The sequence below is a fragment of the Paroedura picta genome, chromosome 7 (assembly GCF_049243985.1).
Source record: "Paroedura picta isolate Pp20150507F chromosome 7, Ppicta_v3.0, whole genome shotgun sequence".
Taxonomy (NCBI): domain Eukaryota; kingdom Metazoa; phylum Chordata; class Lepidosauria; order Squamata; family Gekkonidae; genus Paroedura; species Paroedura picta.
This window is the reverse complement of record NC_135375.1, coordinates 61,973,691-61,999,595: the sequence shown is the minus strand read 5'-3', so window position 1 is coordinate 61,999,595 and position 25,905 is coordinate 61,973,691. Positions and strand designations below refer to the sequence as shown.

Sequence of the window (25,905 nt, the reverse complement as noted above, 5' to 3'; positions counted from 1 at the left end):
TATATTATCCATGCTCCCTTTAAGGACATGAAAAATATATTTATTCCAATGGCCAAATGTCTCTTTTTGCTGCAGATACTTTATAATACTATATTATTTGAGCAAATTGTGAATACTGAATATATTCAGCTAATCTTCAAGATATTTATGTAGAAGCGAGAGAGAGAGAGAGAGAGAGAGCAGTCCCAATCTCTGCCAGTGCAGTGCTGGTGTAACTCCAAAGTGACAGTACTGAGCAATGTTAGGGATGTTTTGTGGTGGAGCACGTTTAAGTTTGGGCTTTCAGTGTTTCATTACTTTGTCTCATTTCACCAGGTTTTAGTACCTGGCCTGGCTACCACATTAAAAAAAGGCAGGTAATAAAATGCGTTACATAAAATAAGTCATTCTGATATACCAGATGCATGGATTTTAAATGTTTTCAGTCTTTTAAATATGTTTCTTTCCTTGTTGAGCAAACAGTCAAGCAAACCTCCTCTTGGGTGACCCATACTAAATTCTATCTCATTTTATAATAATGTTGGACTAATAATTTGCCCTCTCTATTGTCCTCTCCATTTTGTCAGCTAAAAGCCTGTCCTTCTGTGTGCTGGGAGAAACTGACCCTCCATGCTCTCCAAATAATGATTTATAACAGTATAATACAAATTATAATCCTACTTTCTAGAAAACAATGACAGGGAACTGGCAGCTTGCTGAGCAGAACAGTCAAATTTAGAACATCAGCATGTTTTTGGATATTTTGACCAACTTTATTGTATTAGTTAATCATTCTTTGCCCTTGCTCGATTCCTACTTTATGTAAGCATTCACTGGCCAATCCATGCGGTGAATGTATTTATAGACTTAGAGTCTCCTGAGAAACTGAATCAATATTTTACAGTTAAGTCTTTTAACGGTGCTGCAGAAAAGGACACCTTGCGTTCAACTTCCTTTATTTATGAAAGCCTGAGAATGACTGGCAGCAAGAAGATTTTTAATGACAGGCCAATCAGTTACAGCAGTATACAATATAGGGATTCATGTCTTTGATAATCAAATATAGCACTAATGTTTATCTATTAGCACATGGGTTTGGGTCAATATTTTAAAAGTGCATTCAGCAACATAAGCTGTGCAGATTTTTTTGCTTATGTTTAAATGCAAAACTACTTGTAACACATTTCCAATCTTCTAAAATTGCTTCCAAAATCCTAGAATTAAAATGATAATGTTTCTATGCAAAGTGTTGCCACCTGATTTGAGGCTTTGGCCCACAGCAATTCAACATTGCAAGTAACCTCCAAGAATAAGGTGGGATAGCATTCCCTCCCTTCCAGTTGCCTCAAGAAGAACGTCGCATGAATATCAATGACAAAATGTGGGCATCTGCCTCCGTTGCCTCTGTTGGGAAAAGGGAATACTAGTCATGAGGAAACAAGGAACAAAGCAAATACTGAAGATTCATGCTGTCAGATTGCATCTCTTGATGAGGAACTGATCAATGAGATTTGCTTAATTTGTTGAATAAGGAGTGACTGATTAGAACTCTAGCAGCTGTTACTGGATATTCAAGGATAAATCAAAGTGCATTTTACCTCAGAGGCTTGGACACCTTCTGACACAGTTTAAAATCACTGAAGTACATAAACTGCACCTCTTTTCTCTCTTTGATTTGGTCAAAGATTTATGCATAGTTGTGTCTCTACCTTTATAAGTAGCATCATGATCGTACAGAGTTTGTATCGATCGTATAGATCATATAGCAATGATAGTATAAAGTTCGATAGAAGCAGAACCCTTCAAGTTCTTTGTAACTGAGGTAGATTCAGGAAAGTCTTTGGGAACATTATTGCATGCCAAATGTTTCTCAGGCAATTCAATCTCAAGTGAACACAAATCCAAATTGATGTTTTTTCCTATTTATCTCTGGAATTTGTTAACCATTTTCATTATGCTGAATGTGAATTTACTCTCACATTCTACCTATAAGTCTAATCTGATCACCTCCATTCCATTATATTGTATCTGAGGAAGTGTGTGTGCACATGAAAGCTCATAACTTGAATAAAACTTTGTTGGTTTTAAAGGTGCCTAAATTTGTTCTGCTGCTTCTCATCAAAATATTCAGGGCTCTTTGTATTGGTACTTTTTGTAGTACCAGCTGAGTGCTGGCTCTCCCAAATCCTGGTGGAAGTTGGTGTTTATGAAAGTCACATTAGGTATATACTTTAAGAAGAAGAAGAAAAATAAAAGTTGTTTTTACATTCTACTTTTTACTACCTGAAGGAGTCTCAAAGTGGTTTACAATTGCCTTCCCTTCCTCTCCTCACAACAGGCACCCTGTGAGGTAGGTGGGGCTGAGAGACCTCATATTACTGCTCAGTCAGTAATTGAGACATTCATAATTATAAAATATGGTAAGCAGATCAAAAGCTCTAGAAAAGACACAGCCCTGAACACATTTGTATGGCATCAGATTCCATGGAAAGGAGTAGATTTTCCTCATAATGGATATACTTGTGGAGGTAAAAGCCTTGATTAAGCTTACTTGGCACGTAATATCCCATGAGCCCAGGAAAACTCTAGACCCCCCCCCCCAGGAAACTAAGGTAAGGTGACCAGATTGTCCCACTTTTGAAGGGACATCTGGGGGTACCTGGCAAATTGTACTTACATTGAAATTAATATATATATATATATATATATTACAATACTATGTTTGCGTTCTATGGGTTCTATGAAACTTTTTGTTGTTGCATATAGACCAAATTTTAAATCAAGAAACCCCCCCCCCCTCTCCCGGTCAATGGTGTCCCGCTTTACCAATGTTAAAATCTGGTCACCTTAAACTAAGGAAGCAAGAGTTCCAGAAAGCTAAGGGCCAGAAAAGTTAGTGGTAGTACAAAGTAATCAGCAGAAGTAGAAACTGAAATCTAAGAGAAGCACACATGAAGCCCAAAGAGAGCTGAAGAAAAGGTAGGGTTGCCATTGCCAAGTCTGGTTTGTGAAATTACTGGGAATTTAGTGGTAATGCCTAGTTGGAGTTTGGGGAGGGAAGTGAGCTCAGCAGGGATGCAATATCAGACTTCACTGTTTTCTTCAGGAGAACTGATACCTACAGTCTGAGGATCAACTGTAATTCCAGAACTCTAAGTTCACCTGGAGGATGAATATCCTAGAAAAGGGACAGCGAAATCAGCAAACTGAACCAAGAAGTAGACCATATTATAGTTCTGAAAAAATAAAAGCACTTCAGGAGATGCTACTGGAAGAGAGTGAAGAAGGTAAAGAAAAGCATGGCTATATTAAGAAGGGCTAAACCAGATGTAAGATCAGAACACTGAAGAAGGGAAACTAGGAAACAATGTGCATAGAGATATAGAGGTGAAAATGAAGATCCTGTCACAAGGTAGGAAAGGAGTGAATCTTTAGGGACAAGAACACCCTTAGTATTGTCAGAACAGAAAAGGAAATAAAAAGAGGTTTGGTGGTCTAGCTTATGTACAACAAAATGATATAGGTGCTAAATCCAGATTATAAACTACTTACATCTACAGGGGGTGGCACATAAACAGGGAACTACTAACTTGCAAGGAAGTTCAAAAACCAAAACCATGGGGCACATAAGGAATGGATTACGATGTCTCTACACTAATGCACAGAGTATGGGAAACAAGCAGGAGGAACTAGTAGTCCTAATAGAGGAAGAAGGCTATGACCTAATAGGAATCACAGAAACCTGGTGGGATAATACTCATAATTGGAATACTAGAATCGAGGGGTACAATCTATTCAAAAGGGACAGATAAAAAAGGAGGGGGAAGGTGTAGCAATATATGTTAAGAATCTTTATACTTGTGAAGAAATACAGGTAACTGAAAGGAGTAGGAAATGAGAGTGGTATTATTGTGGGGGTCTGCTATAGACCATCAAGCCAATCAGAGGACTTGAATGAGATACTGCTAGACAAAATTACACAATTTTCAAAGAGGGGGGAAATAGTGGTAATGGGTGACTTCAATTACCCAGATACCTATTGGAGGACCAACTCTGCTAAAAATACAAACTCCGTTAAATTCTTAACTTGTCTTGCCAACAGCTTCATTTCCCAGAAAGTAGAGAGGGGAACCAGGGGCTATGCTATTTTAGAGTTGATTCTCATCAATAGGGAAAAAATGGTAGATGAGGTGGAATTAGTGGGCACACTTGGTAGTAGTGACCATGTGTTTTTGGAATTTTCAATTGTGGGAAAGAGAAAACCTTTATGTAGTTGGACGTATAGACTGGACTTCAGGAAAGCAAATTTTAACAGACTTAAAGGTGTGTTGGGTAGAGATCCATGGTCAGAAAGACTTAAAGAGATGGGAGTCCAAGAGGGCTGGGAGTCTCTTAAAAGTGAAATACTGAAGGCTCAATTACAAACAATTTCCTTTAGAAGGAAAGATGGAAAAGAGCCTAAGGAAGCCAAGGTGGCTCCATAAACAGCTGTCAAATGATTTGAGGAATAAAAAAGACTCATTTAGGAAATGGAAGGAAGGCCTTATTACCAAGGATGAATATAAACAAATAACCAATAATTGTAGGGGGAGTGTTAGAAAAGCTAAAGCTCAATATGAGCTTAGGCTAGCAAGAACATTACAAAAAAGGCTTCTTTAGTTATATTTCAAGTAAAAAAAAAAGAAAAGGGACACCATAGGACCACTGCTAGCACGAGGAAGTGAAATTATAACAGATGATGAAGAGAGGGCTAAACTGCTTAACTCCTATTTCTCCTCAGTCTGTGAGGGAAATAGTGATCAATGTGGCAAAAATGTAACACAACACGGGGGGACGGGAATGGTGGCCTAGGATGACTGTTGGGGCAGTCCACAAACACCTAGTTTCTTTAAATGTAACAAAGTCTTCTGGGCCAGATGAACTGCATCCAAGAGTACTAAAAGAATTCGCAGATGTAATCTCTGAATTTCTGTCCTTTATTTTTAACACTTTTTGGAGAACAGGTGAGGTGCCAGATGACTGGACACAGGCAAATGTTGTCCTCATCTTCAAGAAAGGGGAAAAAGAGGATCCGGGTAACTATCGACCTGTCAGCTTGACATCTGTAGCTGGCAAAATTTTGGAACAAATCATCAAACAGTCAGTCACTGAGCAGCTGGAACAGAGAGCTGTGATTTTTAAGACTCAGCACAGGTTTCGCAAGAACAAATCATGTCAGACCAACGTTATCTCTTTTTTCAAGAAAGTGAATGCTGTGGACATAGTTTATCTGGATTTCAGTAAAGTGTTTGATAAGTTTCCACATGATATTCTTGTTGACAAGTTGTTAAAATGTGGTATGGATCCTTATTCTGTCAGGTGGATCGATAATTGGTTGACAGATCGTAACCAAAGGGTTGATTCAGCATCCTCTTGGAGAAAAATGACAAGTGGAGCTCCCCAGGGATCTGTCCTGGGGCCTGTGTTGTTCAACATATTTATACATGATGAGGGTTTAGAGGGGATACTTATTAAATTTGCAGACGATACTAAACTGGGAGTGGTAGCAAACACAACCAAAGACAGAATTAGAATACAAGATGATCTTGATAGGCTCAAGATGTGGGCTAAACTGAATAAAATGAAGTTCAATAGGGACAAATGTAAAGTTCTGCATTTAGGTAGGAAAAAACAAATATGCCAATATAAGATGGGGGAGACTTGTCTTGGCAGTAGCAAGTGCAAAAAGGATCTAGGAGTCTAGTAGACCACACATTGAACATGAGTCAAAAGTGTGACTCGGGGGCTAAAAAGGCAAATGGGATTTGGGGCTGTATCAAATGGAGTATCGTGTCCAGATCACGGGACGTGATGTTACCGCTTTACTCTGCTCTGGTTCAGCCTCACTTAGAGTACTGTATTCAGTTTAGGCCTATGGGAGTGTATTCAATCACCTTTAAGAGAGAGAATGGAATGTTGGAGGGTGGTACTGGAGAAGAGAATTTAGGTCTGTCTCAGGGGTGAAAGCAGCGACAGTTCAGGTCTGGCTGAGCAAAAGACCAGGCAATTCGAAGTGTAGCTTTTCCTGGTAGTGTGTCAGAGTAGAGATAACGGAATACCTGATTGGTAGGCCTATCTCTGGTAATAAGCAGACCTTGCACTATTTACTCTGATTCTTAGGAAAGGGCAGGCTGGTATGGGTGGAATCTCTCTTCATCATATACAAGAAACTATTTTCAGGAGAAGGTCATTGTTAATTTCTCTCCATTCTATAACAAATCAACACATTTGAGTCTTTACAATATTTAAATATTTATATTTTTAGGTCTACACTAAGCCTTTTTTAATATAATTCCTATTATCTGTTTGCTTTGGTTTCATAGTTTAATTTATGTGGTTTGGATGGCAACACATTTCTGCAACAGAATCATCAAATCAAATAATATATTACCAGTATAATGCTTCACCATGAGCACCATGGGTATATACTGAAAGATGGCTGGGAAGCAACCAGATTCTTGTTTCTCCCCTTTGACCATTCACCGAAAGCATGCCTTAAATGTCCTAGGAACAGATGTTCTGTGTGCATCTTCTCTATCACTATCCAGCCCTCCTCTTCCACTCCATCAAATTATAGGAGCTCCATCAAATTATACAAGCTTCCACATGAGCCAAGAGGGTACAGAAAGAATAGGGCAATAATTCTATTTACATTCTATTGTAACTGAGCTTGTGCTGGGCAGGAATAAAGGTAAGTTTCCTTTACAGGATAACTATGGACTGAAATTTATATTACATAAAAATAGATTGCAGGAAAATATGTTCGCAAATGATGCATTAATCACCTTTTCATTGCACATTTTGCAGCTGTTGATCTGCAGCATTTAACATCTAAGCTCTACAGAAAGTCACTAAAGAAAACAGAATTCATCATACAAACAAAATGCTGGAATTATTCAGGTATATCAGATCTTTTGCATAGAATAATCCTAGAATAAAAGCACAAAGCTTGCATAGAACTGGATTTATTCACAATGAAACATTCCAATATAAAGGTAATGATTATCATTTATTTATCTGTCCAGGCACAGAAATCAGACTTATCAAATTAAATATCATGCTGCATGATGCCAATCTGGTCTATTCAGAAATAAAACCTCATTTGTTGAAGGACACTAACTTCCCAGCCAGCCTACAAAGACCTGCTGTCTTAAATATTTGTTAAACTCTCGACTGAACTAAAAAAATGCTTCACTCTGAGTAGATGATGCCTAAAAACTATAGCCTCAAAAGAAACATCATTAAATTTAAAATGCAATTGTAAACAGAAAGAAAGAAAGAAAGAAAGAAAGAAAGAAAGAAAGAAAGAAAGAAAGAAAGAAAGAAAGAAAGAAAGAAAGAAAGAAAGAAAGAAAGAAAGAAAGAAAGAAAGAAAAGTGAAAAAATCCTCCATAAATGATAAAAAACAGAATGGGAAAATAAATGGCATTAACTTTACCACTGAAGGGCTGAATGAATTAAAGTATTTCATATTAGCTCATTTTGTCAGTGAAATGAAACTCAGCTTTACATTCCTTACGCGAGTTGGGACCCACATACCTGAGGGACCGCCTATCGCCCTATGCCCCCCGCAGAGCCTTACGTTCTGCGGGAGAAAATCTGCTGGTCGTTCCCGGCCCCAGGGAAGCACGCCTGGCCTTGACCAGGGCCAGGGCCTTTTCGGTCCTGGCCCCTACCTGGTGGAATGAGCTCCCGGGAGAGCTGCGGGCCCTGCGAGATCTTCCATCATTCCGCAGGGCCTGCAAGACGGAGCTCTTCCGCCAGGTTTACGGTTGAGGACGAGGCTAACATCTATGCCCCCCCCAGGGACCCGGGACCCGGGACCTGGGATTGAGATTGGGGATTAGTACCATCAGTATCCCCTCTCCACCTGCTTGTAGTAGGAGGGGGAGGTTGATTAGCCTATCTTGCCAGGTTAGCTTGCTAACCGATAATGTTATACTGTAATTGTTGCTGAGGGTTTTTAATGGATTTTATTGGGGGTTTTAAAATGTTGTAACCCGCCACGAGCCGTAAGGGAGTGGCGGGCAATAAATCGAAAGATAATAATAATAATAATAATAATAATAATAGTAGTTAAGAATGTTTTTTTTCTTCAAAATGTGCAGAATATGAAAACAAAGCACACATAACCCATTTATGCACAACAGGAACACCACCATAGCTTCATTCTCTGAGTCTTATTGTTATTGTAATTTCCCTTTCTAATTCAGCTCCTGTATTCAGAGCTAAGAAGTCACCTTCATCTGCTTGCACTCTAAATTGACAAGCGCCAGAACAGGTACATTTCCTACTTGATAGATTGTGTTTCAATATAATATAATGAACATGCATGCAGACAAAACCAGGAGTTGAGGGAGTTTATCACCTTACCTGTCATATTGCAGTATACAAGAAATGGCCCCAAGGGGCCACTCCCATCTGAATCGATGTAGTAAAAGCCTGAAGTGTTCCCTCTGTGCTTATAGGCTTCACACGATTGCTCATAAATGGCTGTAAAAGAACATCTTCCATCACAAGCATAATGGCATCATTTTGCATTTTATTTGGGGCATGAACAATGGGGGGGGGGTTAAAATATACAACACATTCATTCAAAGCTCAGGGAAACAGAATAAAATTGTACAATATAAACGGCACTCCTCCTGGTAAACAGCATTTACTTCCACCATAAGAAAATGACTGTGTGGGTGTTCTCTCTTTGTTTCTATAATGATGGAGTTCTTGGCTATATTACCCAATCATGCCCCGTCAAAGACAGTAATACGAAGGAATTTGTTTTATCACAGAATTGTGGGGAACTGGAACTCATTTAAATTGGTCTTGATCTTAAGATGAGCAACACAACATCCATCCCCCCCACCCCCTTTTCTATGATGGCACATTGGACAAGTAGGTCTAGGGTATAAAGGTAAAGTCAAACTGATTGATGGCAATCCCGTGAATGTCTTGGGGTTTAAAAGGCAAAAGATGAGCAGAAGTGGTTGTCCTTGCCTTCCTCTGCCTAGCAACACTGGTTTTCCTTGGTATTATCCCACTCAAGTATTAACTATGACTGAACCTGCTTCACTTTCAAGCTCTTAGGAAATCAGACTAGTGAGGGTCATTCAGTCCGATCAAGGCAGAACTATGCAGGGCATTTGAAACTGATTTGCCTCTGTTTTGTGTACCAGCAGCTTGTATACTAGGGCAAAAAAGCATCCACTCCATGTGCTCATCTGGCGAATGTATTCAATGTTTGGCAGTGGTTGAGTTTTAGAAAATAATGTTGAAAATGAATATTCAGTTCAGAAGATCTGAGAAGCAGCTACTTTATTTGGCAGTACAAATATAGTGTTAATAGATAAGTTCAGTCTAATTAGGAACCAGTTTGGTTCACGGTGAGCCCTGAACTAAACACTGAAATGAACTGGAATTTTGTCAAACCAAACCAGCCAGTTTGGACCCACTTTCTCCTGGCCATAGCTTGTAGCAGTAAGGAGAAGGGGGCATTGCCCAGAAGGGGTTACATGGCTGGCAGTCATTTATAACTTGTATATTTCGCTTCCCGTCATTACAAAGCTGATAGGCAGACTTACCAGTCTCACACACAATTCAGCCTAATTTAGCCAGGTAAACCCATTTACTATTAGGATAAGATGGCTACAAAATATTTTCAACAGTCCATTTTGATTCCCCCAGGTTAAATTGCTCATGGCCACTTAAACTTAACAGCTGATAGTCAGGCTTGCCCTGCTTAATTCTTAGGTTTAAATGGCCTCCTCAGCTGAACCAAACCAGACAAAAGTCTGGTAAACATTTATCTGGGGCAAGAACCTGGGCTCATTCTACATGTGTAGGATAATGCACTTTCAGTGTACTTTTGCAGCTGGATTTTCCTGTGCAGATCAAAAAAATCTACTTCTAAAGTCCATTGAAAGTACATTAACTAATGTGTGTGGAAAGGTCAAGTTACTGTTGAATTTGACATATAAACTGGTTTGCATTTATCCCTAATACCAATATCTAATATAATGTAGCACATGACATTTAGCATCATATTCAGAAAAAGAATAACTCTGCTGTCTGAGTAATTCAGAAGAATGTTGGCTCAATAAGCACTAATGATTGCTATTTTGTTCCACAGAGGGCAGTGCAAGCTTCCAGCACCAGTTTGTGCCAGTGCTGAGACCCTGTTGCCAGTCTACTCATCTGTTTTACCTGTGCAGTGAAGGATTGACTGGGCCAACAATATGGAACTTATGAAAATGCTTCAAATTTAAGATGAAGTACACAATACTTGACATTTTCTGCTCATGTTCCTTGCTGATTAGAAGGATTTGTTTCTGTTTTCTGGGCAGCTGGACAAACTAACTGTTAAATCTCTCATTTCAAAGTTAAATAAGCTCTAGCAGTTCTGGCTTCTCATTCCCACATCTAGCATCTATTGCAGCAGTCAAGCTGAAGAACATTTTAAAAGTCTTTGAAACTTTGGAAAAAAAGGACTCCTTTAGCCACCTTTCAATTAAACAGCATAAAATAACATGTTACAACTGGGGAAAATCCACATCAAAAGAGCTGTTTTTTAAAAAGACACTGGATGCTTTAGATGTTTATATTTTGCCTTTGAAAAATCAAACATCTTAAATGTTCAGTGTCAACTGGAAACTTTCCTTTAAAATAAATGAAACATATTTCCAAAATGAGAAAACAGGGGAAAGGAGGATAGCCAAACAATGGCCAAAAAGATCACCCCCCCACACACACACAAACACATTTTCTTGAAATGCTTCATCTGTAAATACAGTGAAGCAAAAATTCTGAACGTTGAAGGAACCTGTCATCTGAGCTGCTGATGCATAAGATTATAATTTCTCAGGATTTTCTTCAGCTAGGTTTTATGCAGTTAGTTCCTCATAAATATTGTTTCAGAGCAATAGTGCCCTGCATGGAAGATTCAGCAAGGTTAGTGGTACAAAATTATTATATTGAGAGATGAGATTGAACAGTGCACCATCCAATATAAATAATAGTGGCAGTTTCATGGCATAGAAAGTAAAGCACAGAATCAATGGCAGTATTGACAGTACAGGGTCTAAATTTCATCAGAGCCTATGATTCTTCAAGATAGATGAACATTCACTGACTATCTGATCTCATTATTTTAAGATGTAATACATTAATTAGTTTGTTTCATCAGATCAAATTATGTCAGGCAACACTGCCCCAAAAGCCCCAAATATACTTACACCCATCCTGGAACCAACACTATCATTTTTCTGACCATGTATTACTGTTGGTCATCATGGCTATCAGCCACTGCAGAAATAGCTTTCATGAATGTGGCTATTTTTATAAAGCTTTCTAGGACACTGGCGTCAGCCACATCTGGGACAATCAATTCTATTTCTATATCCCATAAAGTAGTTCATGTTTCCAAGTAGCTCTGAACACTGCCATCATCCTAACAGCAACATCCACATATGAACAAATGTACAGAAACTGCCTTTTCGATGCTATGGATGCCAACACAATATCCAAGTCTCACCCTAAGGCCTGTGAGGCCTTACTCTTTGGTAAGCTTGGGAAGGAAGATTTTTAGGAAGAACTTGTCATGTAGATTAGCAAAATGAATCCATTTAGAATAAAAGTAGACTTTAGCTGTCTGAGAGCTAACTTAGTTTAATGGTTAGGAGCACTGACTTCTAATCTAGCAATCCAGGCTTGATTCCCCACTCTCCCACAGCTGAATGAAGCCAGCTGGATGACCTTGGGCTCGCCACAGCACTGATGAAGCTGTTCTGACTGAGCAGTAATATCAGGGCTCTCTCAGCCTCACCCACCCCACAGGGTGTCTGTTGTGGGGAGAGGAATGGGAAGGTGATTGTAAGCAGCTTTGAGACTCCTTTGGGCAGAGAAAAGCAGCATATGAGAACCAACTCTTCTTCTTTCAGAAGAGGTTTGGGCTCAAATGTAGTACTAATTTGAGTGAAAAAGATGATGATCGTACAAATCTGATATTTTACCCCACTTTTCTCCCCAATGGGGACTCAAAGTTACATCATTCTTTATTCTGTTGAACCTGGGTTTCCCAGGTCTTAGTTCTACACTCTAACAATGATACCACACTAGCTCTTAGGGAAACTTCTTTTAACTTTGTCTCATAATTCCTCATCCCCTCCCAAGAATTCAGTAAGCAACTGAATGATTTCAAGTTTTAGTCTTTCACCCCATGCATTGCCTTTGAACAATTTATGATATGTAATCCTGCCTCTCATTTTCCCCAATCTTTCCCCAAGCTATTTCTTAAATCTTTCTTCATAAGGAAGATGATCCACTCCCTAAGTAGTTCAATATGAAAATATAGGTACACTACAGAATGTTTTATTTCAGACCCCTTCTTTGTTGAATGGCTCTTTGTTACAGCACACTGACTTGACATTTTCGGTAAACTTTCTACAAAGGCCCTAAAATTTCTTCTCAGAAGGATTTCACACAAATTTAGCTCATGTCAGCATTGCAGGGGAAGAGATGAGGCAGAAATATATTGTGCCACAAATAATTCTCAGTACACATAGCATTTAAACATTCATAATCCTTAGTAGCCTCTCCACATGCCTCAGTGAAATAACTGCGATCAATAAGAATTATTGATTTGAAACTGGAGGCAGAATTACATCCATACTCCAATTAAGACATTTCTTTATGCACACAATGACTCCAGCTTATCAGATTCCGCTCCCCCAACTTCATGTGCCTCTCATTCATCTCAGTGAACAGGCACCCACATGTACTTCCAATGAAGTTCATGTATGAGAGCATGCACAAGACTCTGAATAGGACCAGCCTCCTTCATTTTTATTTCAAACTAGAGTTCAAGGTACATTCCAACCAAATAAACAACAATAAAAACATAGTCAAATCACCTGGCTCTATAATAACAGATTTCCAAGATATAAGAACGTATCTACGACTTACAGGAATAACATGTAGCCCCCGTATAACCTGTGTTTGCACAGTTGCAATAGAAACTATTCCAGGACTGTGAACATTCACCACCATGTTCACAATAATTGGGCAGACATCTATATGGACAAAAGAAAACACAGAAATATATTGATAAAATAATAATGTATTTGCAAGTATAGGCACCTGTGATAGAGTAGACCAATGGGTACAAAAAATGGTAAGTAGGGAGTAAAGATGGCATACTGGGTAACAGTTGTGATATATGAGTAGATTTTATTTCACACACATGGCTGGGGGTGGAGTTGGTACACAATGAGTTGCAGCCAAGGCCAGCTTTACAATGAGTCCAACAGAAGTGGCCATATCAGACAGTGGACAGGGGGTGGCACCTGTTCCAAACAGCCTCCTACCTTGTAACCAGAACAGCTAATCCTCACTCTCTCTCCTTCAGGCCTTCTTTAAAAGCAGCACTGCAAGCTCTTCATGCCTTGTGCTATATCCCAAATTCTAGTAAGTAATTTCTGATAAGAGTTCAGCTATCATTTTGCTTACCTAGGCAATGACAGTCATCTTCTAGGTGGCCAGGGCAATAAAAATAAAGCCCAAAAATCCTTGCAAGAAGTAGGGCTCTCAGAAGAGTTTGGAAAGTTGTGTGCTATGGGCAGCTTTCTGTGTATTTTTCAAAGGGGATTGGAGGCTAAAGAGACAAGGAGGATAACTTGTTCTAGGTAGAGGAACTTGTGGCTGCAAAATAAAGTGGTCTGCCAGGAAAGTTTGGCATGTGAACTATTCACTCAAATATCTTAACAAGCATCTCCTGCTTTTATGAATCTATGATTCCATAGACAGAACCCAAAAATATTCCTGCAGTTCTTTCTGTACCCCCCTTCAGATGCCCAGATAGACTGTTCCTAGTGTTTTGAAACCTGCAAGGAAGAGCCTCTTGTGGTACAGAGTGGTAAGGCAGCAGATATGCAGTCTGAAAGCTCTGCCAATGAGGCTGGGAGTTCAATCCCAACAGCCGGCTCAAAGTTGACTCAGCCTTCCATCCTTCGGAGGTCAATATAATGAGTACCCAGCTTGCTGTGGGGTAAACGGTAATGACTGGGGAAGGTACTGGCAAACCACCCCGTATTGAGTCTGCCATGAAAACGCTAGGGGGCATCACCCCAAGGGTCAGACATGACCCAATGCTTGCACAGGGGATACCTTTACCCTTAAGGAAGAATAGTCACAGAATATGGGGGCTGATTTTTTTGGAGATGGAAGCTGCTGCAATGATTGAAGAAACTTGGGAAACCTTGGTGTTTCTCTCATATTTGGATGATTGAATCCAGGCCAGAGTTATTAATGCAACATAATAGTGTATTTTACTGCATTATAACATTGTTTAGCAACAGAAGGAAAACATCTGCTATAAGGCATTTTTAAAACATTAAATTTACAAACAGAGAAATTAAAAACAAAGCCAATACTTTATATAAGCTAAACCAATCGACCCAAAACACTTTGGGCTAGAACATAAACACTACTGAAAGCTCCCTGGGAAAAGTCACCGTCATTTAGTATTAGCAAAAGCAGCATTAAAATGATTTTTTTGGGGGGGGGATTAAAAAAAATTCTTACCTGTCTATAATGCCACACAAATCTATCTGTAGGTCACTGAAATTTCCTACTGAGTTTTGCTGTACTGAAATTAAATCTACTGCTTTGTTATCCATAGAGATTAGTTTCATACATCCAAGGAAATTACTAGACGGATTTTTACATTCCACACTGCTGTCATTAGCAGGGCATCCTAGAAATATATTAATTAAAAATTAGTACTTTCTTTAAAAAGAAGTATTAGTGTAATTCATATTTTGGGGAAATCAGGGTGATTACATGAGCAAGCAATATTCACTGCTTCTATTGGAAACTGTTACTAGAGTAGTATCAACAGATCTCAGGCAGGAGATTGCATTAAATCTAATGATGGGACAAGAAGCTACTGTGAATTTCCTTGCTGCTTAAGCAGTGTTGGCAAATTTGTGCACTAGTAGTTACCCACCCTGGCTGGAGTACAGCTATCAGTGGCTCACTCTGCCAGGAACCTGGGCGTGATTCTTGATGCCTCCCTCTTAATGGAGACTCAGGTCACGACAGTAGCACGGCTGGCATTCTACCACCTTCACCAAGCCAAACTACTAGTGCCCTACTTGGCTCCGGAACACCTAGCCACAGTGATCCTCATGATGGTCACCTCTAGGCTGGACTTCTGCAACTCGCTTTATGCAGGCATGCCCTTGACTTTGATCCGGAAATTGCAACTAGTCCAGAATGCAACCGCCAGGGTTCTCACAGCAACACCTCAGAGGTCCCACATTCAGCCCACCCTCCAGCAGCTGCGCTGGCTTCCAGCTGAATTCTGGATCAGATTTAAGGTTCTGGTTATCACCTTCAAGGTCATACACGGTCTGGGCCCAGTGTACTGAGGGATCACCTCTCTACTTATACCCCCCAAAGAGCCTTACACACTACCCCTTCCAACTTCCTGGTGATCCCTGGCCACAGTGAAGCTTGCTTGGCCTCAACCAGGTCCTCGCTTGGCCTTAACCAGGCTTTCTCCATCCTGGCCCCCACCTGGTGGAACGAGCTCCCAGAGGAGACCAGGGCACTGGCGGAACTTGAACAGTTCCACAGGGCCTGCAAAAAGGAGCTCCTCCACCAGGCATTTGGTTGAGGTTGACCTGTATCATCACTTCCCATGGGCCCTCGTCCTGAGCCCCCTCCTATGGCATCCACTGCAGTTCCGCCCAACTCCCTGAGCTATCAGTATGAGTTACTTTAATATTTAATTTCTCTATGGTTCCATGTTGCTTGTTGTTTCACTTCATTCATTATTGTTAATCTAAGTTATCTGTATTGTTTCTGTTCTGTTTTATGTTAACTGCCCTGAGCCTTCGAGGAGGGTGTTATCAAGTAAACAAATAAATAGACCATCAGTATAAAATATGTACACAAGTGCTAAACGTACCATAACCCAGAATACAGGTCTGTTGGGGAGGATGTATGCCCAGAGCTGCCTTAACAGCATTATAAGCCTCCGGGCAGTCTTGGCAGGCTGGCAGGGAACATTTAAAGGGATCAGACCTGTCATGGTCAGCTGTTATGTGGCCCACGTTCTTTTTCAGTACTCCCCCCTAACTTTGCAGGTTGTGTGGAGGAATATTGAAAGGGATTGTGAGTAGCCTAGAGCCCATTGTATTTTTTCTTGGTGAAATGGGTTTTACTGCTAGTCTGACTATACTAGTTATATATTTCCTATAATGCCCCTTTTGGACACTCTTCTGTTCAATTAAGCACACAGCAGACCTTGTATATTCCAACACTTGGTCATATTGTTTGAAGGACTTGTTTGTGATTATGGATCTACACTGTCAGCTACAAAATGTCTGTCTGTATAGCTCTATCTAAATGTCTGTATAGCTCTATCTTTTAAAAACTTTCAGTGTTATTAATTAGATAAAGAATAAACAATTCACACTATTATTATCAGAACTCATGGTAATGATAACAATCACATGTTTCTAGTCAGTCTACTAAATTATAATAGCAAAATTAAATATATGATTCTATAAAATTTGGGGTAAATTTGCTTTTTCATTTTTCATTCATCTTCCTCACTTTCAAACCTAGCAGAATCTTCTCAAAAACACTGTATGGCTTCAAAAAGAATACGAATTCCCCTACAAATAATATTTTCACCTGCCTTCAAATTGCAAATTCTACACCTTTTAGTATTCTGCCTCCCAGTTTACAAGCAAAGAAATCAAACTACATAAAAACTTTTATTTTACAAGGCAAAACTAGGAACGATTTCTGGGAAAATAATAAGACAGGTTATATTTTCTATCACATTGTAAAGCTGCTACGTTTTGGGCTGAACAAGACAGCATGCTGTAAGTTCTGAGTTTATAGCTCCCCATGGCCTGAAGGCAGGGAAAGTTTTTCCCTTTCTCTTCCTTCCTGCTGCATTTTTTATATGAAACATGGCCCTAGGGAAGCTATTTTTCTCTGTAACTTACATTTTCCCCACAAGGGAATCACCAACTTCTTAAGTCTGTTTCAAATCAGAAAAATGGCAACAAGGTCCAGTGGTATAGCATTCCCCCATCTGAGTTCAGATACAAAATGAGCTGCTATACACCTAGTAAACTTCATGAAAAACTGGGAATTCCATTCATTGAGCACCAATTGTATCATCTGAGCTTTTGTGTGTGGATTACTCTGTTCAAATTAGAGATATTCAAATATCTTCCAAATACCTGTGGCACTGTGGGAAAGCAAATAGAGCAGGGCTCAGATGGCAGCGATGTCACTGGGCAAAAGACTACCCCCCCCCCGGGCCTCAGTAAAATTGTCAAGGATTGACCGGTCACGGTGATAAAAAGGTTGGGGACCATTGCTCTAGATCATCAGCCTGTTCATTTCTGTCCAACAAGCTTCTTCTCTATATTCCTGCCTAATCATACAGCACAATTGGCTTTTTGTATTAGTATAGGGTCACAGAGGGAACATTTGCCAGGCAGAGGCATCGGATTGCTTCCTTTGCTATGTTTCAGGATTTCCTAAATACAGCCATTTTAGGGTGTGGGCTTGAAACCAAATTTCAGTTCAGTTAGGAGTAGGTAGGTTTATAATCCAGTTCCTTCAAATCACTGTGATCAACAAAGGTTGGAGTGTGAAATAAGTGGTTTTATTTTTAGTGTTCCTGGTATTAAATTGATGGCCAAGAGATCTATTTTCTAATGCATGCTAAAAAGATCATGTGACATCTCAACCAATATTCCATAAAATCAGAGCTTAATCGAAGTTCTCATGTGACTCTGAGTGAGGCAAAGAAATTTTGGCATATATAAACATATTCCCTTTAACTGAAGGGATTTAATCATAAATGTTTTATATGGAAGCATATGTTCTTCTACTAACCTATAGGCCCCTTCCTCAAAGAACAACAATCTGCAACAAACACAGCATAACACAACTTAGTTACTCTTCAGGAATCAAAGGTATCTTATGATAAATGTTTGATGTTCAAAGTGATTGTATCCAGATTCAGGATAGTGCTAAAAATAATATGGAAATCCATATTACATAATATTAGCAGAATGTGAAATAGCCTTAAAGTAGCTTTGAATTCTTATCAAGCTAAAACAGATGAAACATAAATGAAATTTACTGTTTTGCTAGTTTTGTATGTCCAAAGTGGAGCATATGTATTTCCTGTCATGGAGCTGGCACATGAATGCAGAGATAGTATATGAATCTTCCCATTAAAAAGATACAGGGACTCACTGTTAACTTCTAAAATATATGGAGAAAACTGATGTCAGTCATGTCTGAAATTAATGATATTTTCATGCATTGTAAATAAACATTCTGCCTCTCAGAGCAAAATGAAAGCTGCAATATCTTGGGGAAATAGAAATTCAAACTAAAACTTTGTACATATTTTTGTATTGTTCTGAATGTAGTCCTAATAAATTCAGTCTGGCCTCATATAAGCAATGACAGCTGAATCAGCCTTGGCATATTGTTGTAACTATACTTAATGTAGCACTTGTTTTCATTAAGTAAAATATAAATTTGAATCCTCCTTAAAGAGTCCAAGGGTACATTTAACATATTTAAGTCAAAATTTACTATTTCATGGTTCTATGTTAACTTCAGAATTTCAGAATATACTAATCACTTGCTTTTGAAATGTCACTGATATTCATATCAATCTTCTGTCACTAAGCAACCTTAATGCGGTTTTGAAATTCAGATTCCAAGCAGCAAGAAACAAAAAGTATCACTAACCTCCAAAGTAGTAAGTGTCTCCCGAAAATATTTGTATAGGTATTGATGCATGAGAGGAAGAGGCTGCATCGTTGTCTATTATTAAGCTTACACGGTTTCTTTTAGCCAACACAAAAACAGAATGCCATTGTCCATTATGCAGTCCAGCACCTGAAACAGAAAATATTTCAAGCAAACAGAATTTACTAAATTAAAATATCAGCATGATATTCTGAAGCCTTTCACTACTGAGAAAATTATAACAGAGAACAGGAGATGCTGGGGAGGGGGGAGGGTACACTTCAAAGATAATTTTCCTTGAAAAAAAGCATAATTAATATATATTATTATCAACATGGCCAAATTTGTGAATACTCAAATTCAAAGCCTGAAGCCATGAATAGACAAAACACTCGTTTCCACAAACCTGAAAGATGTCCCATCTGAAACAATAATTATAAAAAAGTGGTTTAGTGGTTGGTGTTTGGAGATCTAGGAGGTTGGAGGATCTAGGAGACTCAGCTTTGAATTACCATTCTGTCAAGAAAAATCATTTGGTGACCTTGGGCCAATTACACAGTCTCAGTGCAACCTTCTTCAGAAGCATAGCAGAATAGATATTGAAATGTGACCATATCCCTAGTGGTCACAACTTAACAAAGAACCTGGATAGCAACAAGGTGGTTCAGCCTCCTCATATCTATTGTCTAAGTAGTTGCCCAATTTACAAAAGAGGATAAATAGAAGAAATATACAAAGATACAAACCTCTCCCAGAATAGGAAATCTTGATTTATTGTACATTAATCAGTCATGAATGTACATAATACTTTATGTCTTCATATGTGAGCAAAGAAAACTTTATAAATCTCTGATAATGAATTCTGTTAGCTGTGTTCAAGCTATTATGCTCTGATTTAATTATCACATATTGCATGTGTGAAAACCAGGTCATAAGTTTTGCCTGTAGGGGAAAAAGCCTCTCCAACCATCCATAATTTAATTACCCAATCTCCAATTGCAGACTTGATTTGCTCCAATGAATGGAGCAACAACAAACTCTTCAAACGTATGCGAAGAAAAGTTCACTTGTATGGTTTGGCTAGATAGCTTGCCATTGCAGAAAGCAAAGCAGGAACTATGCTGAAAGCTTCAACACTGTACAAAAGATACTCTTACATTGGCAACCACACTTGTTCAATTTACTCATATGTAATAAAATAAATTCTGCTGTAACATACCACTTAGATTTTTTGTTGGAAGATTTTCTTGTTGGAGAAGAGTTTAGAGCTTTAGATTTGTGTTTGCAGCTTAAATAGTTTGTCATGAAAGTACGTCAGTAAGCCAGTTAGAAATGACAGCGCATTCTGCAAACCTGCGAAACAGACACTACACTAAGGTTGTGTCATTAACTTGTGTATAATTGCGCTGTGATTTAAACTGCTCTGGAGGAAGTCAAATACATCACAGAAAACTGCACATCAGTGACACTCTTACCATGGAATTAACATTTTCAGATACTTAGCGCTGGGAAATTTCTTAGTCATAAATTGACACACTCATTGCATTATTTATTTTAGTTTGTTAGCATGCATTGCGGTTGATCCTATTGCTACTAAAATCAATGTCAATGTTTCCATTCCAAGCTGAACCATTTATGCAAATCATCAACCTAACATCAGATTGCTGTTGGCAACCATTCATTCAATTATTTCGTTTTTTTCCCTGTTGTTACTGTTCATTACTGAAACTTGTAAGGGATTTCTGATATACAGACATGAGAAAACAGGATTGTAAGTATGCTTTCTGCAGGTTATAGATGTTCTGAATAAGAAGACAAAACTAGAATATAAATAGGACTTTATTCAGGAGTTAAGAAATGTTGCTGATTTCTGCTCTTCAAGGTTTGCCTTGTGCACAACTATTGCTTTCTTTACATATATTGTCTCAGGCATTCCTTGTCAGACATATGAATGCGTTCATGCAACGTTCTACTTCCTGTACCCAACCAGAACTGCATGAAAAGCAATAAGGTTTTGGGCAGCACTGAGCCTTGATCTGTGACCGTATTTATAGAACTTCACAACCTCCATCCTGGCTGGAATTCAAAACAATGAGCTAATCAGGAGGTTTCCCTGTGTTATATACAGACACATATGGGAATGCATGAGGAATTACATTCAGAAAATGTTACACTGCAAGTTGAAAGGAGCCATATCTGGAAAAGAAAGATACAAATAGCTCTTCACATTGTTTTCACCATTATTTTCATATAGAAATCATTTGCTTTCTATTACCTGCAGTGATGTCACTCTGTGCCTTTCCTGGTTTATAGATGCTGAGTTTAACCTTTCCATCACTAAGATACAAGAGGAGGCCACCTGTAGACTGGAAAAATTTGCTTGAAAGCAAAAGCCCTTCATTGTTCCAAGTCCGAAAATGAAAACCAACTGAAATTTCATCTTGTCCTGATGTGCCAGGCAATACAAGATAGCTATTGGAATTCAAAAAGGTAACAGGAACAATTGTGGGCTCCGCACAAGAGAAGGATATATTGCCCTAAAAACAAAGGAAATGAGGAAAACATTAGATAAAAGCAGAGGAAGAGAATTTTATCCACTCATTTCAGCCTGCCTATATGAGTAACTGGGCAACAATTAATGATAATGGGTTGATTTGGCTGTTTCAATCCATGATACAGACAAGAACAGAAAAATAATAATATCAGATTATCAGATATTTTGAGAAATATCAGTCTGATGATCTTTTCTGTCTTAGTCATACAAGCCAATGATTTTCCAAGTAAAATCAGGATAAACATAATCTTTGTTGACACTACTGAAGGTCTCCAAACAAGTATCTCTGTGAATGTACAGGGATCCTTGAATTCAACACAATAGTTAGAATTAAACCCAAAATGTTTCCCTAAAACAATTCAGAAAAAAATGAACACTTGACCATGGCCATGGAAGAGTAATGTACAACAACTGTGTTACCAGGAATTTTAAAAACAATCCTTTATAAATAAAACCTCATTAAGGTTAATATTAAACTGAACTGATCCACAGTGTAAAGGCATGAAGTCCATTTTGTCTTTTGAAAACGTGGTCATTGTACCACCTATGAATTCCCTTGTTCAAATCTTTTAGATAGCTGCCTGATAGCTTTCTATTTAACAACAGGTTTTATAGTGAAACAAAACTTGGCAGCTTCACATTCCAAATATATTATGTCAATATTTAATAATGATAGTAATATTGCCATGTAAAGAGTTCAAATAAAGTAATGAAGTCATTCTGGTTCTAATTTACCACACCACTTTAGATTATTTAAACTCACAATGGCTTTAAATAAAATGTGAAAATTTTACTATAGCTAATGAAAACATTTGGGTATAGTTTACATATAGCCCCAGTGTCTAGATTCTATATAAATGTAGGGTGGCATGGGTATATCTCAGGAATAACAGATGAATGCACAGAAGAAGAAAAGCACATTCATATAAGAATATTACAAAAATTATAGATGCAATTGTACTATTTATAATAAAAGAGAGGAATTCCATGGAATTCCTTATATTTTAGGGTAGCACTGTAATCTGCTAATAAATGATGGGGGCATTACAACAGAACATATACATAGTGGGTGATTCAGATTGGGCACTGCAAAGCTTGTGGCACTCTCCATTTCCAATGGCTTAATGTAAAACCAGTGAAGTGTTAAACACCTGGTCAGATTCTCTGCCCTCAAGTTGCTGTTCCCCACAAAGGCTTGGAGGGAAATTAGAATAATAGAATCATAGAATCATAGAGTTGGAAGGGGCCATACAGGCCATCTAGCCCAACCCACTGCTCAATGCAGGATCAGCCCTAAGCATCCTAAAGCATCCAAGAAAAGTGTGTATCCAACCTTTGCTTGAAGACTGCCAGTGAGGGGGAGCTCACCACCTCTTTAGGCAGCCTATTCCACTGCTGAACTACTCTGACTGTGAATTTCCCCCCCCCCCGATATCTAGCCTATATCATTGTATTTGTAGTTTAAACCCATTACTGCATGTCCTTTCCTCTGAAACAGCATCCTGCCCTCCTCCAAGTGACAACCTTTCAAAGAGAGCTATCATGTCCCGTCTCAACCTCCTTTTCTCCAGGCTGAACATTCCCAAGTCCCTCAACCTATCTTCATAGCAACTGAAATAATTTTAAAAGTTAGCAAAAAGATAACAAACTCCCTGGAGTTTCCCACACAATGACATCAGGGGGATACTTAAAAAGTAGCAATAGTTACTCTAGGAAAGCCCCCCACACACGCACACACATTGTGTCCACCCTCCCACCACTTCCCAGGCTGGCATGACCACCCCGTATCCCTTCCAAACTGTTGATCTATCAGAGATTTTCTATATATGTGCAAAGTTAATACATTACTTGCAGCACATGGTGGGGAAAGACTTGAACAAGTTTTTGTAATTTACAATCCTCATCTCCAGTCTTTTCTGTAGATCTTTCATACAAAGATTGTAATAGTAGCTTCTGCTTCATGATTTATGGCTTGATCCATAAACCAATTAAACAGGAGTACTTAAATTTAAGCCAGTTTCATCTCAATTAAATTAATGGGAGAGAGTTGCCTTAAATCCAGCTGGCTAACTGCTTTGTGGATTGCAATCTTATGCTGTGATTTGAATGTCCTTATAAATCAGATAACAACTTAAAAGTGCTCTCTTTTATATTTCTCTTACCATTATGTTGATTTGAGGTTTATGTCTCTTGGCCAAATCAATAACATTCACACCATTGTAATAAAGATTTTCAAAGCATCCCTGAAATGTTTTCCATAGTAATATCCCTGGTTTTCCAGGCATTGGAATCCCTCCAAAGCTGAGCTTAGAAAGAAAAGAAAAATCAATAATAATATTAAGTAATTTTCAGACAATATGGTTGCAGTGTTAACGATAAAAATGTTAACAATGGTACAGCAGCAGCCACATATTGGATGACTTAGAATCATATTTTCTATCTTTTAAAAATAGTCAATGAATTAATTTAAAATGTAGGTTATAATATAGACTACAGAGCAAATTAAGTAAGAAGGCAAGAAACTATTAAATATATATGCCTTAATTCTCAAAAAGTTTGTTTTTTTATTCAGCAGTTTTGAGAAAGGAAATGTACCCTAATTTAATACATTTGATTATATATAAAATGTTATTTTGCTTTTTTAAATTTTTTCTGTTTCATATGTTATACAAAACATTTGCATTATGTTAAGAGATCACAATTATGACCATTGTAATTGATCAATGAAATGCAATACATTTTAGCACATTTTTATTGTACCAGTACCCCATACAAAAAACCCACTTTGTGGGTTAACCAGTTTATGAACAGCTGCTCACAGGCTGAGTTGCTGCTCACAGGCTGCTTACCAGAGCTAGTAGTGTATGGGGCAAACTCATCTTGGCTCCAAACACAGTCAGCATTACTGCTACATGAGAAATAGTGCTGATTCCTCCACAATCCACTTCTAAAACTAAAGGTTTGGTTGATGTTGTTCAATCACCAAGGGTGTTCCCTCTGTAAATCATCAACTGGCTAGCTTTGGAACAACTTATTCTAAGATGACTCAGGGCACTTGCCAAGTATCCCTACTTATGCCAGTCCAGGCCTAATGAGAGAATTAGCATGTGGAATGAAATAGCGTATGCTAATCCTGTCACACTTTGAAAGCTATGCAAGGTACAAATTTGCATACAAGACCACCATGACTCTGCAGAGGAAGGCAATGGCAAACTAACTCTGTCTATAGCAATACTAGAGTACCATTCCTCTCTAAAGCTTTATTGAGTAGGGATGTGCAAGTGAACCAAAATTCAGACAGTTTTGGATTCGGTCTTAATCAATTTGGATCAAATCTGATCTGGCCAAATCTCCCACAGGTTTTTTTGGATTCAGTCAAATCAAATTGACTGAATCCAAATCAGTTTGGTACCACTGAAGTCAATGGGAATTTCCCCCTTTTTGTCTTTTCCTGGTTAGATTCAGCCAGTTTTTCTGTTTGTGAAAAAGGGAGAATGGGGTCCTATTTGACTACCTATAGCTTAGTCTGGGGATCATGTGCCATGCATGAACAAAAGATATATTGAATGTCTCAGTACAAAAAGTCCCCTTTGTTTTTTCTGGGCTCGGGGCTGCAGGGGGGAGTTGAGGCAGGGGCACCAAGCTTGCAACATGGCTGTGAAAGCCTCCCCTCAAAAGGCTGCAGACCAAAGGTTGACATTACAGCATTGCATTGCTTAGTGCTGCAGGTGACCACAATATTCCTGCCCTTTCCTGTTCCTACCACTGCCACTCACCTTCGCCACGCCTGCCTGTAGATAAGTGATAGGCATAGGCAACCGAAACATGAGATGGAAGAAGTCTGGAAAAGGCACATATGCCCTACATTCCATTGTCAGGGAGTTCAAAAGCTGATCTTTAAGATAGAAATCTGCCATTCATGTTTGTGTTGTATTTTGCTTTTTCCCAACCCTGAGTCCTACTGCTATATTACATGACCACAAGCCCCCCTCCCCAAACTGTATAATATAAACCTTACAGTTACAGAATAAATATCTGGCTAGTGAATGCTTTAGAAATGTCAGAAGCTTCCACTTGCAATCTGCACAGCAACCAATTTTATTATTAATATATTTGCAGAATGGAAGCTCCTGTATGAGTCTGGATTTGAAAGCTCATGTCTGTCCCTTTCAATTGTATAATTGCAAATTGCATTTTCACAACAAAGTCCAACAAATGAAAAATAATTTTCACACCTCATAATCAAGGTCCAAATAATTGAATTCTCCCTTTGCATGAAAATGGTGAGTGTGTTTATCAACTGTAAAATTCACTTGATTATTGAAATGTTCAATGAGGACTGAATGCCAATGCTGATCATCCAAAAGGCTACCCAGTGTGATATTAATCTGGGCATCAGCAGAATACATTTTAGCATCACCTTCAAGAGGAGAGAAACAAATTGTTAGGTCTGTGGTAATAAACAAAGTGGACACTGGAACTTACACAGTCAGTTGTACATTTTGTTAAAAAGTAGATTATGAATTAGATAAAACCATCTA

At 38.6% G+C, this 25,905-nt stretch overlaps 1 protein-coding gene across 1 annotated transcript in view; it reads right to left on the bottom strand.

Annotated features, from left to right (window-relative positions):
- The window catches only part of CNTNAP4 (contactin associated protein family member 4), a 255,571-nt gene that overhangs the window by 74,065 nt on the left and 155,601 nt on the right, over positions 1 to 25,905 (bottom strand). The window contains exons 6-12 of the mRNA XM_077344522.1: positions 25,600 to 25,784; positions 23,527 to 23,670; positions 21,086 to 21,347; positions 18,811 to 18,960; positions 14,593 to 14,764; positions 12,976 to 13,082; positions 8,392 to 8,511 (exon numbers count right to left, since the gene is read on the bottom strand). Of these exons, the coding sequence (XP_077200637.1) occupies positions 8,392 to 8,511; positions 12,976 to 13,082; positions 14,593 to 14,764; positions 18,811 to 18,960; positions 21,086 to 21,347; positions 23,527 to 23,670; positions 25,600 to 25,784 (1,140 nt within the window). The remainder of the gene's footprint in view (positions 1 to 8,391; positions 8,512 to 12,975; positions 13,083 to 14,592; positions 14,765 to 18,810; positions 18,961 to 21,085; positions 21,348 to 23,526; positions 23,671 to 25,599; positions 25,785 to 25,905) is intronic.